Source organism: Molothrus ater, chromosome 6, assembly GCF_012460135.2.
Source record: "Molothrus ater isolate BHLD 08-10-18 breed brown headed cowbird chromosome 6, BPBGC_Mater_1.1, whole genome shotgun sequence".
Classification (NCBI taxonomy): Eukaryota; Metazoa; Chordata; class Aves; order Passeriformes; family Icteridae; genus Molothrus; species Molothrus ater.
The window spans coordinates 2,552,906-2,567,351 of NC_050483.2; the positions used below are offsets into that span (position 1 = coordinate 2,552,906).

General features: G+C 42.9%; 1 protein-coding gene across 2 annotated transcripts in view; it reads left to right on the top strand.

Moving 5' to 3' along the window:
* The window catches only part of NELL1 (neural EGFL like 1), a 313,642-nt gene that overhangs the window by 236,235 nt on the left and 62,961 nt on the right, over nt 1–14,446 (top strand). For both annotated transcript variants that reach the window (XM_036383625.2, XM_036383624.2), the window contains exon 15: nt 2,145–2,240. In XM_036383625.2, the coding sequence (XP_036239518.1) occupies nt 2,145–2,240 (96 nt within the window). The remainder of the gene's footprint in view (nt 1–2,144; nt 2,241–14,446) is intronic.

Consider the following 14,446-nt stretch of genomic DNA (forward strand, 5'->3'; position numbering starts at 1 on the left):
CAGAAGAAAATGCCACCTCACTCTGCTGACCTCCTAACAGGATTTACTGTAAGAAGCAGATATTTCACAGTACTAAGCTGGTACTATCCATTATGGTGGCAAAGAAAGTGCATGAGAGCTCTCACTGAAGCTTTCTTACCTACCTGTCCCTAGCAGCACTAATAACTTTCAGTGGACATGCATGATTTTTATTGGCAATAAAACATCATCTTTTTTTCCCCTTTATGAATTCTTTCAAGAGCCCCATGTGGTTCTTTCCCAGTGTAATAAGGGATATGTTAAGGGTGAACTATTAGCTTTTTTGCCAACATTTTTTTTTTACTTTTCCTTTATATCTGCTCTGCCACAAATTCTGCTTCTTTTGATGTTGTGCAGAAATGTATTACTACTTCACAAAAGTCTCTGTTTACTCACAATTTCAAACCAGAAAACATGTAGATGTAGAATTTAACTTGCACCTTCTCTGAGAATTCTGAAACTAAACCATGTAGATGTGGAACTTAACTTGCACCTTCTCTGCGAATGCTGAGACTAAACACAATTTCAATAGCTCTTGAAGGAATTTTTTTTATTCTCATCATGGTTTTTGTATACTTTGAGTTGTGTTTCTTACCAGTACTTTCAGCTTTCTGTACAGTTATACTTTCTTACAAATATTTATATGCAAAAAAAACCCCAAACTAGTCTTACACCATATTTCTCTTCTTCCCATTCAGAAATTGGCTGGTTTCAAAATAGATATATTTTAGAAGATTCCCATATGGAGTGTGTGCATTGATGGGGAGGAAGTGTGACTGTGCTTTCTCCACACCACTGCCTTGCTCCAGGGGTGCTTACAATATTCTGCTGTGATCTTGTCTAAAACACTTTAGTATTCTTCTCCTCCATAAAACAGCATGGCATGCTATGAATTACATATTTACAGTGAGGCAGATGTGTCTGTCAGTTCAGTCATGAGATACAATGATGTGGGGTTTTGCCTCTAAGTGGTTAACAACTGCAAAAGGTTCTTTTTAATGCCTAGAAAACTATTCACTTTATTTTTCTTTTTAGTGTAGTGGAAAATAAATCTTAAACATTTCTTCTGTTATTTAGCACTTTAAGCCTTTTCATAGCATTTGTAACATCTCTTTGCCAACACTCCATCTGTGATTTTAGCTTGCAGGAAACACTTTGCAAATCTGTTATTAGCTTAGATGCAGAGAGCTGCTGTTTAAATATTAATTGTAACTTCTCTCAAAAGTGCAGTCAAACCCACTCAGTCACTGGGGAAGTTCAATGTTGAGGGGGAGAGAGTGAGTCAGGGGTAGGGGCTGCTCTGAGCTGTAGCAAGGGTCCTACTCAGGGTACCAGTGCAAAGTACAGAAGTGTCCTGATGCCTCTTCTCTTCTCTTCTCTTCTCTTCTCTTCTCTTCTCTTCTCTTCTCTTCTCTTCTCTTCTCTTCTCTTCTCTTCTCTTCTCTTCTCTTCTCTTCTCTTCTCTTCTCTCTCTTCTCTTCTCTCTTCTCTTCTCTCTTCTCTTTTCTCTTCTCTTCTCTTCTCCCCTCTCCCCTCCCCTCCCCTCCCCTCCCCTCCCCTCCCCTCCCCTCCCCTCCCCTCCCCTCCCCTCCCCTCCCCTCCCCTCCCCTCCCCTCCCCTCCCCTCCCCTCCCCTCCCCTCCTCTCCCCTTTCTTAATTCTACAAAACATACTTTACCCCTTACAATAAAAAATTAAAAAGCAAACTATTATGTGTTTACAGACATTTCAGTGAAGTATTTGATAGAAGTGAGGAACACAGTATTTGACACCATCCACCCTACCTGTCTTCTATGGATTAGCAGAGCATTTTAATTGTCATCTGCATATTCAATATAATGGAAAGATGATCAGCCCCATTAAAACCACATGATGTATTTTTTTCCTCTCTTCTTTTTCCAGATGGTTACTAATCTTTTATTGGTGAGGTTGTTTGCCTACGGTGTAATCTGAGATTTTTCCTCTTGTTATTTTAGTGAGTTGCTTCTCTCTGTGTTTGCAGGTGGACTGAATTTAAATATGCTAAATTCTGTTAATTGCTTAGAACGTAGATGTTTTTCTAATTATCCTTCAAATGTATGTTTTAAAAAAATGAAGTATTACCCACATACTCCTTTTATCTTGCAGCATTCTGTGAAGAAGGGTGCAGATATGGTGGAACTTGTGTAGCTCCTAACAAATGTCTCTGCCCTTCTGGATTCACTGGAAGTCACTGTGAGAAAGGTAAAGCTTTACTGAAAAACACCTTCTTTGGTAATGAAAAGTATGGTATGTGGAAGAAGTAATTCCTTTCTCTTCTTTCATTCTGCTTGATGTTTTCTCTCCAGTGAAGATATAACTGTTCCATTTCTGCCTTTTCTGCACTGAAAGTTTGTCTTGTCTGAAACTTTCCATGTTGAATTTTATCAGGGATGCATCTGCTTTTGCTTCTAGCATGCACTTTTAGTTAATTAGAAGGGACATCAAATGAAAAATGTTTGCTCCACCAGTTTCCTGTGGTGCAAGCTCAAGGTTTCCTTCTGCTTCTACTAAATTTGTTGTGCAAATTAGACCAGAATTCAGATGATTGCTTTTCACTTCAAGTTATTGAATTATTAATATTTGATTTGTTTCTAAGTCACAGTTTTTATAGAATCACAGCCTATTCAAAGATATCTCACTAGTCATGATTAGATTTTTGCCTGTTCCCAGGTTTTTCTTTTTCAAAATCTGCTTCTGACAGCTTCACAGTTCTACCTTTCAGTTTGTTGCAAAAAGAGCTGGTTCCTTGTCTACCTTAAATGAGAAAGGGATCTTACCAAACTCCATATAGGACTCTTCTTATTTTCTTTATTTTGCAGATTTGGGATTTTATTTTGGTTTGTATTTATTGAGGTTATATATTACTTAACTCAATGATGGGAGGTTTTTTTGCACTGCACGTTTGTTAACAACTGTTTACCCATGTATTTATTTTTGGATATGAAGTGGATTGTTACTGTAGTGTGGAGGAGATCATAATTGGTGACTTTTTTTTAAGGAAGAAATAAATGAAAACAGAAAAATAGCTGTCACAGTTGAATTAGTGGAACCACTTGTAACCCAGAGATTGTGCAGTAATTTGTGTGTTTATTAAGCCCAGTTGTCAATAAATCTGCTTCAAATAGTTTCAGCAAACTGCTAAATACTTCTGTGGATGTAGTCCATCAGTGTACACTAAAAGCCCATAGTTTCTAATTGTCAGCATTGTTTATGATTATTTAAGAATGAACTAGGACATTAATATTTTCATCTCATCCAGAATAAATCTGAGTACTTAATTATTTTTGCCTGTAGCCTTGTTTTAAATAGGAAAAGCCCTCCCAAGTCTCCTGCCATCCAGCAGGAAGTCCTGGCAGTATCACGGGGAAGAAATGCAAGGCATTCCCACCTCAGAGCCTTGTCTGCCCTGCTGCTAATCCTTCCTGCTGCTAACCCATGTGTAATTTGCTCATTCCTTCCTCAAACATCTGCTGCTCAGAGGCATCAGCACACCCAGAGGGATGCAGGATGCTGGAGATGTGTTCTGTGTATGCAATATATGGAACTACCAGCACTGCCCAAAGGGGTCCTGCCCACCCAGGCCACATTTCAGCCCCTCTGCCTGTGATTCCTTCACCCAAGAGTCTCAAAACATTCTTTTTTCTTAGAGATGTAAAGGGATCTTCATATCTAGAGCACAGATTCTCTAAACTGTTGAAGTGATGGTTTAAAATTGATAAATGGAGGACATAACCATTTTTGACTCCTGTGTTTTTCATGGCTTTTGTATTGTTTTGATCTACAATATGAGTTAGCACACCAGGCAAAGGAAGCATGGCAGGTATGGTACTCTCATTCTATCAAACAATTTAGAGGTAGATGTCAGAAGGCGATAGCTTCTGTGAATAAAATCTATACAACCTGAACCAGAAGGCAGTTCATTTTTTTCTTTGAAGATGTATAGGGTTTACTAGTACGCTACAAATCAAGATAATGATGCTAACTTTGAGAAATCTGACATACAGGCTGGTTTGAGAATGAACAGGGCTTGGTGTATGAGAATTGTCACATTTTAGTTGTGTTGGAGAGTTTAAAAACTTCAGCAGATACATCTTCTGTTATATGCATGTTTCAGTGGCTAAGTGCACATCAGATCTGTGAGAACAGCTCCAGCCTTCTGAAGGTGCACGTCCTGGCCAGACTAAATGCTCAGATGTCGTGGTTTGAGAGGAAGTGAGTTTTATGGGATGCTGTGGTCAAACCAGTCGGTGCTCAGATTTGAATATTGGCACCTGGTGTGGCCACTGGGGACATGGATACGCCTCTGAGAACACAGGGGTTAAAAGCAGAGAACTCCCAGGGGAATTCTCTCTTGGTTCCAGTGAGGGAAAGGTTCAGAGCTGCCCTGCCCGGCTGCTGCGGCTGGGCAGGGGAGGGGAAGCCATGCGGCCGGGTAGGCCTGGGCTGGGTAGGCCGGGCCTTGGACAGACAGGGGACGTGAAGGCCCCTGCAGGATGGAAGGGTGGAGGAGCACTGAGAGGCAGCAGGCAGCCACCCTAGAGAGAGAGGGAGAGAGAGAGAGAGTGTCTGTGCCTGTGCCACCTTGAAATTGGATAGCGGGGCTGGCGAGAAGGAGGAGGGGGGTGCGGCGAGGAGGTGCCCAGCAGGGCAGCCTTGGGAGTTCTGGACAGGCAGAGCCTGAGATTTTTAACCCTTTTCTTGGATGATGGAAACCTTACAAATGCTGATCCTCCTCCTGAATGAGAAGAGAGATAGGGATGAATAGCAGGAAATTAGCAAGTGTGATGAAAGCTTGTGCAAGTGAAAAATGTCCGAGAGAAGTTGAGAAGAATTATAGGTGGGAGGAGATGATGGAGTGGCCTTTGGCTGGACTTTTGTTGGATAGCCATGGACAGAACCATTTTTCCTGTGACACAGAGACTGCATTTAGGGGGAGGCAATGCCTCAGAGACAAGAGAGTTCAGTGTTGAGACCCCTCAGCCCCGGGGGTTGAATTTGGGGGGGGACAGGTGTCCCGAAGGTGAGAGACTGTGCTCTTTTTGGAACTGGGCAAAGCAGCGTTAAAAGCACAACCCTAGAAGCAGCTCTGGTGCATGTGCAGTGGTGAGAGCACTGGGCATGGAAGGAAGATGTCACGATGGCAAATGATCTCTGGGTGGTGCCACGTGTGACAGGAAACACAGGAGTCTCAACTGTGTTTCCAGGGGAAGCCTATGGCACAAGAGGGACTCCTCTCTCCTTGATGAGCTGAGAATTGATTATCTAAAGGGTGGTGATGGACTGAGAGTTGGTGATCTGAGGGGTGGTAACTGAATTGAGAGTCCAAGGTTTTGTCTTACTGTGATGCATTGGGAACTTGCATGGGGGGGAGGAGGAATGTTTGGAAGGTTTTCATGCTGAGTTCTGTGTGTTTCTTTTGTATATTGTAGGTTAATAAAGTTTTTTTCCCTTCTATTCCTAAGCTGGAGCCTGCTTTGCTCTATTCCTGGTCCCATCTCACAGCAGACACCAGGGAGAATGTATTTTCATGGGGGCACTGGCATTGCACCAGCCTCAAACCATGACATCAGAGTAGAGAGGTGATGAGCCACCTTTGAAGCAGGGCTCCTTTTGCTTCACTGATTACCCCTAACAGACATAGTGCTTTCAGGAGCAAGAGGCAGTTCAGGAAAGGCTTTCTTCATTGTCTCCCAAAGGACACCTAAGTTGTGGGGGTACCAGCTGTGGGTTTCTCTGGGTCTGGATTGAAGGCACTTGAGACAGTAATTCGGACTCAGGTGTTTATTATTTCTGATCAGTGAAACAGTCTCACTACTGTGAGTTCAGCAGCTTTTCATTAGAAGGCACAAATCGCCAACAAACTCTTGGTACAAGGTCTTTTAAGACTAAACTATCCAATTAAGAACTGACACCTGGATTATTTTCCCTTTTAACCTAATAACTGATCCCAAAGAGCTGCAATGGGGACTTTTCTGCCCAATTACAAAATGCCATCCAAACCCATGCAGAAGAAGGAAGAAGAAGCATGAAGAAAAAAACCAGGATGACACCCTGTGCCCTCCATCTTGCTGCCATCCACAACATGCTAAAAACCCCAAAACCTCAATTTCTCACCCAGTGATGCACCCACACTGCTCTCTATAATCTATTTCACACTTTTGTGGATTCCAGTCTGTCCTGAAGTCTGGGAAACTTCCTCCATGAATGAGGGTCAGAGTCAGTGCTGCCCTGGGGGTCAGGGCACCCCAGAGCAGACAGAGAAATATTCCCAGTGCCCTGGGTTTGCACACTAAGTATTCTAACCCCATGTCTGTTTGTTCTCCGGTTATCTTTAACATTAGAAATAAGCACTTTTTTTTATTTAGTATATAGTCTCACTCCCTCAATCATTATGACACAGACCTAAGACAATAAAGTGGTGGAGCAACGATTCAAATCAAAGCCTAAATGTTCTTGGCAAAGCCTTGTCTGGTGGAAGCTCGTAGTGAAGTGAGGCGTATCAGAAGTAAAGTGATGTGTTTTGGTCATGTATTAAATTTGCCACAGTGCATTTGAAAATGTCCTTCAAACTGACAACACAGCAACATCTTATACATTATTTGTGAGCTGAAAGGACTCGTCACCAGCTAAAAACAGTATGACCCAAATTGGCTTCAATGCCATGTAAAGGGTAAAATGAGCCAGTAATTAGAGATGTTGTTGAAAAGCAGGTGTGTTTACTTCTGAGTATGAATCATATGTTACTCATAGTTTCTGACTGCCTGGTTGAAATGATGATATTAAGTTAATTAAAAATTCAGAGATATTTGAGAAGGGTAGGATTTATACCAGTAATTTACTGAGGTGAAATTAAAATACACATTTAAGGCTTATGTACAGATACATAATTCAGGATGCTGCTAAGAAGAATTACCTCTTGCCATTTGCTTTGGTTGACGTGAGAAATCATCATAACAGTTGTGGGGCTACCTTTCCTTTTTGAAGGTGAACTGCAAATTGATATTCACAAATACTGTCAAGTAATTCCTTTCTCTATCCATTCTTTATAATGCTGTTTCTTCAAGTATGTGCTTGATGCTTCTAACTGAATTTTTGTAATATTTAGGATCTGATTTTATCTTCTAATCAGTTCTTTTTTGTTCATTTTGCGTTCTTTTGCCAGGGCTGAAATCTGTGAGCTCTGTGATCATTACCATTTGATCGTATTTAACCCAGTTGTGATACTTGTGTTGGAAACCTTTGCTGCTGGAATTTTTAGTGACTTTGCTGTATGATTGCAGCATGGTGGCTGAGCTGGAGATAGGCATCTGTAACTGTGTGTAACACTGTGGGCTTGAACCCAGGTGCATCCTTGGCAGGGATCCCTGTTAAAAGCCTCTGAGAGACATTTTGATGTGCAGAGAGGAGTGCAAATATACTCTGTGAGAATTGCTGGCAGCATGAACTCAAGTGCCCCAATTTTGGATCCATCTCATCTTTTTACAACCTTTAAAACAGAAAAACTCTGGGTAATTCATTGAGCTGCTTTTTTCTGTCTGTGGATGGGTGACAGGTCAGTGGAGTTTTAATGCTGGTTTTGTGGACAGGTTCACAGTTATTCTGTATTTGTGGAGTGGTAGTCACTACTGATGAGGATGGGATAGACAGGACAACCCATGATGTCAAAGGCAGGAGTAAACAGATGATTGAATGCCTGGAAATTGTAGGCATTCCTTGAACACCTGCCTGCATGTGCTGGAGTCCTGTGAGTGGGTCTAAGAGATGCATCTGAACACTCTGGGATCTGACCAGTGGTGGGACTTGTTTACAGTGTCTTTCTGTACAAATTAGCATTTCGGGTGATGAGCTGGAAACTGCAAAAGGGTTTGAAGCAGTGGGCTCCCAACTAGGGGCATGGAAAAGAAAGTGCAGTATTTTTCCAGGGGCTACAGGAGGGCTTTTGGCAATGAGAGAGCATTGCCTCCAAAACAGAATAAAAACAAGCACACCATATCTTTTCTCCCCTGTCTTGTGACAGCTGCTGTCTGAAGTGGTACACAATAAATGGGAGTATGTTTCTGGGGCATTAGAAGAGCTTTGTGTGGGCTGGAGCTCATGGAGGTGGATGGATCTGTGATAGCAGTACATGTGTGTTTAGTCTTTGCAAAGCACTGAAAAATATGCTCTCACATCACATAGAATGAAAGAGAGATGTCAAAGAATTATCTGCTGATTATAAACAGGAGCAAGGGTAAGATATGGCAGCAGAGTGTCAGGATGTGATAATTACTACGGTTATTTTTTCATGTTGTTTTGGGCTGAGCCTGCAAAGAATTGTCGAATATTGGGGTGAGAGATAATATTTCAGTATGTACCATGGCTGAGAAATGTGCTTTGAATTCTATTAATTATATTGCAAGTAAGTAAATCAAGACTTGCTGTGTTGTGGAAGTTATATATGGATTCTTCAGCACCTCACTGATTTCACAGGTGTGTAATGAAATGTTGCTGTGCTTACATCTTCAGTATGTGATGTCATATCATGGGAATCAGGAGGTCTCTATCTGATTTGTTTCATCGTAGTTGGCAGTATGTGCAGTTGTTGTCTAAAAAGCTGCATAATGTCTTGGTGTTCTTGTCTCTTAAATTGCTTCTTCTGGAATATATTGTATTCTGTAGTCCTTTGGGTAAAACCCCCTGTAGTGTATTCCTGTGGACCCTACGGTTAGAAAAAATGTGAGAATTGTATTTATATGTGCAGTTTCTTTGATTCTTAAACTGGATTAATCTTTAGGTGTGTATCTATCCAAGACATTTCAGTCAAGGAGCCTGGTTTAAAAAAAGAGCAAACAAAAACCAAAGCAAAGCAGAGAAAGAGATTTTTCCATGAGTACAGTAAGCTAAATGTCAAAACTCCCTGCCTTTCTCTACCTATGATCTTTTGTAAAATAAGACATGAGGTTTATTTTGGGAAACAAACCAGCTGTGCAGCTGTGGGCACAAGGCTTTGCATGAGATTCTTCCTAAAGCCTCTAATTTCAAGGTGAGACAAAGCCAGGATACAGTGAGACAAGAGGGGTGAAAAGCAAGCGATGCTCAGTTTATTCCAGAGAACAGTGGCTGTGGTTGATGTGTCACTCCTGAGGGTGTGACAGACCCAGAGATGGCAGATGTTCCAGGTGGCTGAGGTTGTCCTACTCCATTTGCTGCCAAGCTGTTTGCAGCAGTTGCCCCAGCGGTGCTTATTGCAAAATGGCAAGGGTGACATCTTAATGTGATGGAAAAAACAAAGCTGTCATTTGTAAAGAAACCAGGGAATAGATGAAAGAATATTTACTAGAAAAATCTGAGTAAGACCATCTCTGAGGATCAAGGGAACATCTGTCTGCAAAGCAACAAGTAACTGTCACTGGAAGAAAAAGTTGTTTTATCTCAGTGTCAATCTCCCAGACCAAGAACACTGTTCAACACCCAGCTGACCCTCACATGAGGAGACAACTCAGCAGTGTTTACTCTGCCTTATACATGCATATGCAGTAGTTTGATTTTACAAGCCAGGACAAAACACTAAGCTGGGTTTGGGGTGGTGGTTTTGTGGTGGTGGCGCTTTGTTGGGTTTTTTATGTAATATTTTTACCTTTCTGTGTAGTTTATTGTTATATATGCAGGTCTTTGGGTTTGTGTATTTTTATTTCATTACTTAGTAAAGGAATAGCAGGTGTATTAATCTTTTATGTTACCTGAGATGATACCTTGACAAATAACAAATTGTTCCAGTGTTTTAATATTTGTATGACTTGTGGTCATACCTACTGGGTCTGTGTGGCTAAGTGTTGGTAGGGAATGGAGAGCAGGGAGGCTTCTCTGGAGAAGCTGCCAGAAGCTTTTGCCTGTCCAAGACAGACCCAACACTGGCCAAGGCCAAGCCCATCAGTGACATTGGTATTGCCTCTGGGATAATGTATTTAAGAGAGGCCAAATGTTACTGAACACCAGCAATTGCAGCTGGAGAGAGGAGTGAGAACGTGAGAACAGCTTTGCAGACACCCGGTTAGTGAAGGATGGGCAGAGGTGCCTGTCCTTCCTAGGTGTGACAAGAATACAGGCTATCCTAGCTGAACAGGCAAAAAATGCAGGGACCTCCCTTTGCCATGTACTTAGCACCTGGAATCCCTGGGGAAGGGAGCTTGGTTTGTTCCTGTTTCCTTTCATGGTGCTGCACAGTGCTGGGTGTTTATTTGCCAAAGCCCACCGGAACCTGAGCTAGCTCTGAACACTCTGGGAGCCACAACAGGGGTGGGGAACAGCTGGGACTGGGGTGTGCCCACATCTGGGCACTGGGGAACAGCTGGGACTGGGGTGTGCCCACAGGTGGGCACTGCTATGTGCCCACACCTGGGACTGGGGCGTGCCCACAGCTGAACTTGAAGAGCTGCAAGCTCTACAGTGCACACTGTTACGGCCACAGCAAAACTGGACAAAGGAGGAGGCTCTTTTGTCTTGAGATTCCATCCAGGAAATTTATTCCTGCCAAAATGATTAAGGCAGACAAGCCCCGCACACCTCAGTGCAAGGGGTTAAATACAGCTACACACCAGGGGGTGGATACAGAAAACAACCAATAGGGGGATTTCAGGGGTGGAGCAAGGGGATTGCATCAACACTGTGGGACCAATCAGGATAGGGGCAGGAGAGGGAAAGGTCACATTGGCCAATGGGGCATTGTGGATTAGGGGAATTCCAAGCGGGTGTTTCAATCAGGGGTTGGCCCAGGGGTGAGTGGCAGGGAACATTCAGGAAAAAGGGGCAGGGTTGCCTGAACAGGCAGGGAAGGAGGGGCAGGATCACCTTGACAGGCAGGGAAGGGACTAGAACAAAGGGAGGGGAAATAGCTTGAGGGACAGCTTTAAGGAAGGGTACAACTTAGGGAAAAATCAGCTTGGGGAAAACAGAATGAATCATTTAACAATAACTTAATGAAATAAACACAAACCGCAACATTTATTCATCCATGAGTTCTAATTAAATGCTACAGGAGGATCATCATGTTCAGATTAGGAGCAGCAACCTCTGAACTCTAAATATAAAAGCCCTGTGTTCCTGCTGAACTACCTACAGCTGAGAGCTTATCTGGCCAAATTTTGTACAAAAGCCTTGCTCAGACCGAGGCATTGTAATTGGTTCTCTGTTAGAGGCTGTGTCCCTTCATAGAGGTCTCAGTGCCTAATTTAGCATCTGTCCAGTTTATCACCAGGATCATCTCTCACACATTCTGTGTGCAGCCATATCTGCTTCAGGTTCCTCTTGGATTCCGAGGACTCAAACAGTGGGATTTAAATTTGTTTCAAGTGGCAGAATCACCATTGAATCTACTTAAAGAAAACAGAACTACGAAATGCTCAAAATTCCAGGCAAATATTTGTATTTGAGCAAATAGAAATATTCATATGTTAATGAAATTTCCATTTTGCAACTAAGAAGTTTCCATATATGAAGTTTTCCTTGTGATGTGAGCTGTACAGAAAAGACAGTTCCTTTAAAATACCAACTTCATGGTGAATTAACTACAAATGACATCTCATTTTACTGTGATTTAAAAAAATACCCAAAACCCAGCAAGTCTGCTTTTGAGTGCAGTGCAGTTATGATAATTTATAGCTTATTTCTCAGGACATTGCGACCCCTTTGGTTTTTTTAAACTTTTTTCCAGGCAGATGCCTACATTAGTGGAAAACAGTAATTCTACAGAGAAGTACCAGAATTAGGTAGTAGACCAGCTAAAAACTACCTCAAGCTCTCTAGCTACAGGCAGTATTTAGGGAACATTACTGAGTTTAATAAGCTCTTTGCCACCTTACTTTTTCTTATTAATAGCCAGCTCTGGACTGGAGAATCAACCATGAATATTTAAATTTGCTGAAAACCTAGAAATAAAATTCCAGACTCAATAAAACTCAAGCAGGCATAGAGAGGTACTTAAAATTTTTAACACAGGAATCCTTTTGGCTTCAATGGGAATTTCACCTCAATGGAAACCTTTGGATCTGGTGCAACTGAATTAGGTGAAATGAATAATAAATGGCTCTAGTGAAATGAAAGAGCATCTAGAGTAGGGTTTTTGTGTAGAACAATCTGTGTAACCAATGAAGCTGCCAAAGATGAATATGCCATTTTTAACTCCTTAATCTAACTAGCCAATCTAGGAGTAAGATCCTATTCAAACTGAGTAGAGAATTCAGTCTCTTAAAATGTGTACAACTGAGAATTTTACTGCGTGGAGCCATGTTTCTGCTGAAGTTCAAAATAGTGAATGATAACATATTTAATGAGTGATCTCATTGAGGTTAATCAAGAGGTAGTGAGGGAAAATGTGCCTCATTCATCAAAATGAGCATAAGAAACCAATTTCTTTTTGAGAAATACTCTGACAAGTGAGGGGACTGGAGAAAACCACATGTGAAAATCATGCTGATGTTGTACAGCTTATTGTGTGTTTAATTCTGACATAAAGTCAGTTTTCCTGCTATTATTTTTTTAATATAAGATTTTTTTCCTCTGAGAAAACTACAGTACAAGAATGCTTTAAGCAAATGAAGTAAATGTAAGCAGCAAGCTGGCACTGGGGACGGGAGGCCACTGGGATTCTGTGTCCTGCTGTATTGGTTTGGAAAGCCAGGTGCCTGCTAAGGAAGGCAGGAGCCTCCCCTGAAATGGGAAATGTAAACCCCCTTCCTCCGAATTGCTGTAAATTTTAAATTAAGGGGCTCTCAGGCAAAAAATATGGGAGCAGGAATAACAGTTCTTTACTAGGGAAGAAAATAAAAGGATCAAATAAACAATGCAGTAAACTAAACCAACACTGGCAGAGTCAGAGCCCAGCCTGACACCCTGTGGGTCAGGCTGTTGGCAGCAGTCCCATTGGAATTGTGGCTCAGCCCTCCTGCAGTGCCAGGGCTGGTTCTGCTGGAGCAGGGATCCTGGAGAAAGGTGCCGTCTCTTCCTCTGAAGATCCAGGGCAAGAGGTAGTTGCTGTTCCTCTGGGAAATCCAGTGGAGAAGCCGTGCTGGTGTTCCAGAATCTCCAGATTATATCTGGGTAGCAATGCTTGGCTCCTCTCTCTGGGCTCACATCTCCCAATGGGATGCTGTAGTTCTGATCAGCCATGCAGTGACATTCAATAGCTGTTATCAGCAGACATCTCCCCAGTTGTGGAAGAGATAAGGAAAGCTGCCCACTGAGCAGAAGACAACTGCCATACAGATGGCAAATAGATACAATTCGCTTGGCAATCCAGGACACCTGCCCACAGTCTTTGTCCCAGCTCTCTGTGGGTGTCTGACACTCAGCTCAGCCCTCTGTGGCTCTGCAGCCACCAGCGCCAGCAGCACCCTGATGCCCAAAGCCATGCCAAGCATGGCTTGGCCCACTCAGGGTGGCAGAATCCCATGGGAATTTGGTTCTCTGGGCATCCTCTCTGCTTTTGGCTGTTCCCAGTGTCCTTATCTCACAGACCCTGGCTCTGCCGAGTACCACCCACTGGCTTCTCTGGGTGCTGAAGGGTGTCCAACAGTGGAGGCACAGTGTGGTGAGGGACAGTGATCTTCCATTTGGGACTGCTTGGGACAAGCACTCCATTGATCTTCCATTTGGAATTTCTTGGGACAAGCATTCCATTGATCTTCCATTTGGAATTGCTTGGACCAGAACAGTATCTGTGAGGCTGTGGCGTGGGATGGGATGCATGCCAGTCTGTCCCAACAGGAAGCCCCTGAATCATCTGCCCAAGGTCCTGAAGAACAAGGAGGTCCATGCTGGCTCAGTGTTTTTCAGCTATGTCTGACTTGACAGGAGGGGCTTGGACTTTCCAGGAAACTCCAGCCCTGTTAATCTTGTCTTGATAGCAGGAAAAATGATGGAGAAGGTCATACTTAGCACTGCTGGGAAGTGATGGAAGGACAGTGCGAGCGTCAGCCATGGGCAGCGTGAAATAACAGAGGGAAATTCCTGTCTAACTGATGGATTATCCTGCTGCCATAAAGTCACCCATCTCATGGATGGTGGGAAGGCAATGCAGGTTCTATTTCAGAATTTTAAGTGGAGTTTTGATCCTGTCCCTCACAGAATATATATGGAGGAGGTGTCCAAGTGTGAGCTGAGCAGGGATAGGGTGTGCTGGGTGAAGAACTGGCTGATGTACTGGTTTTCAGTGGGATAGGATCCATTTTCTTCTCAGTGAGTGGCACAGAGCTGGGTGTTGATTCAGGATGGGATTGCAGTGGATATCACACAGATGGTTTGGATGTTGCTGAGCAGGGCTTGCCCTCCTCTGGGCTCTGGAGGGTCCAATGAGATAATCCATGTTTTTCAGTGAGAAGGGAGGGATGAGTGTGGATGAGGGAGGCAAAGAATGCACCTTAAACACCTTTGCT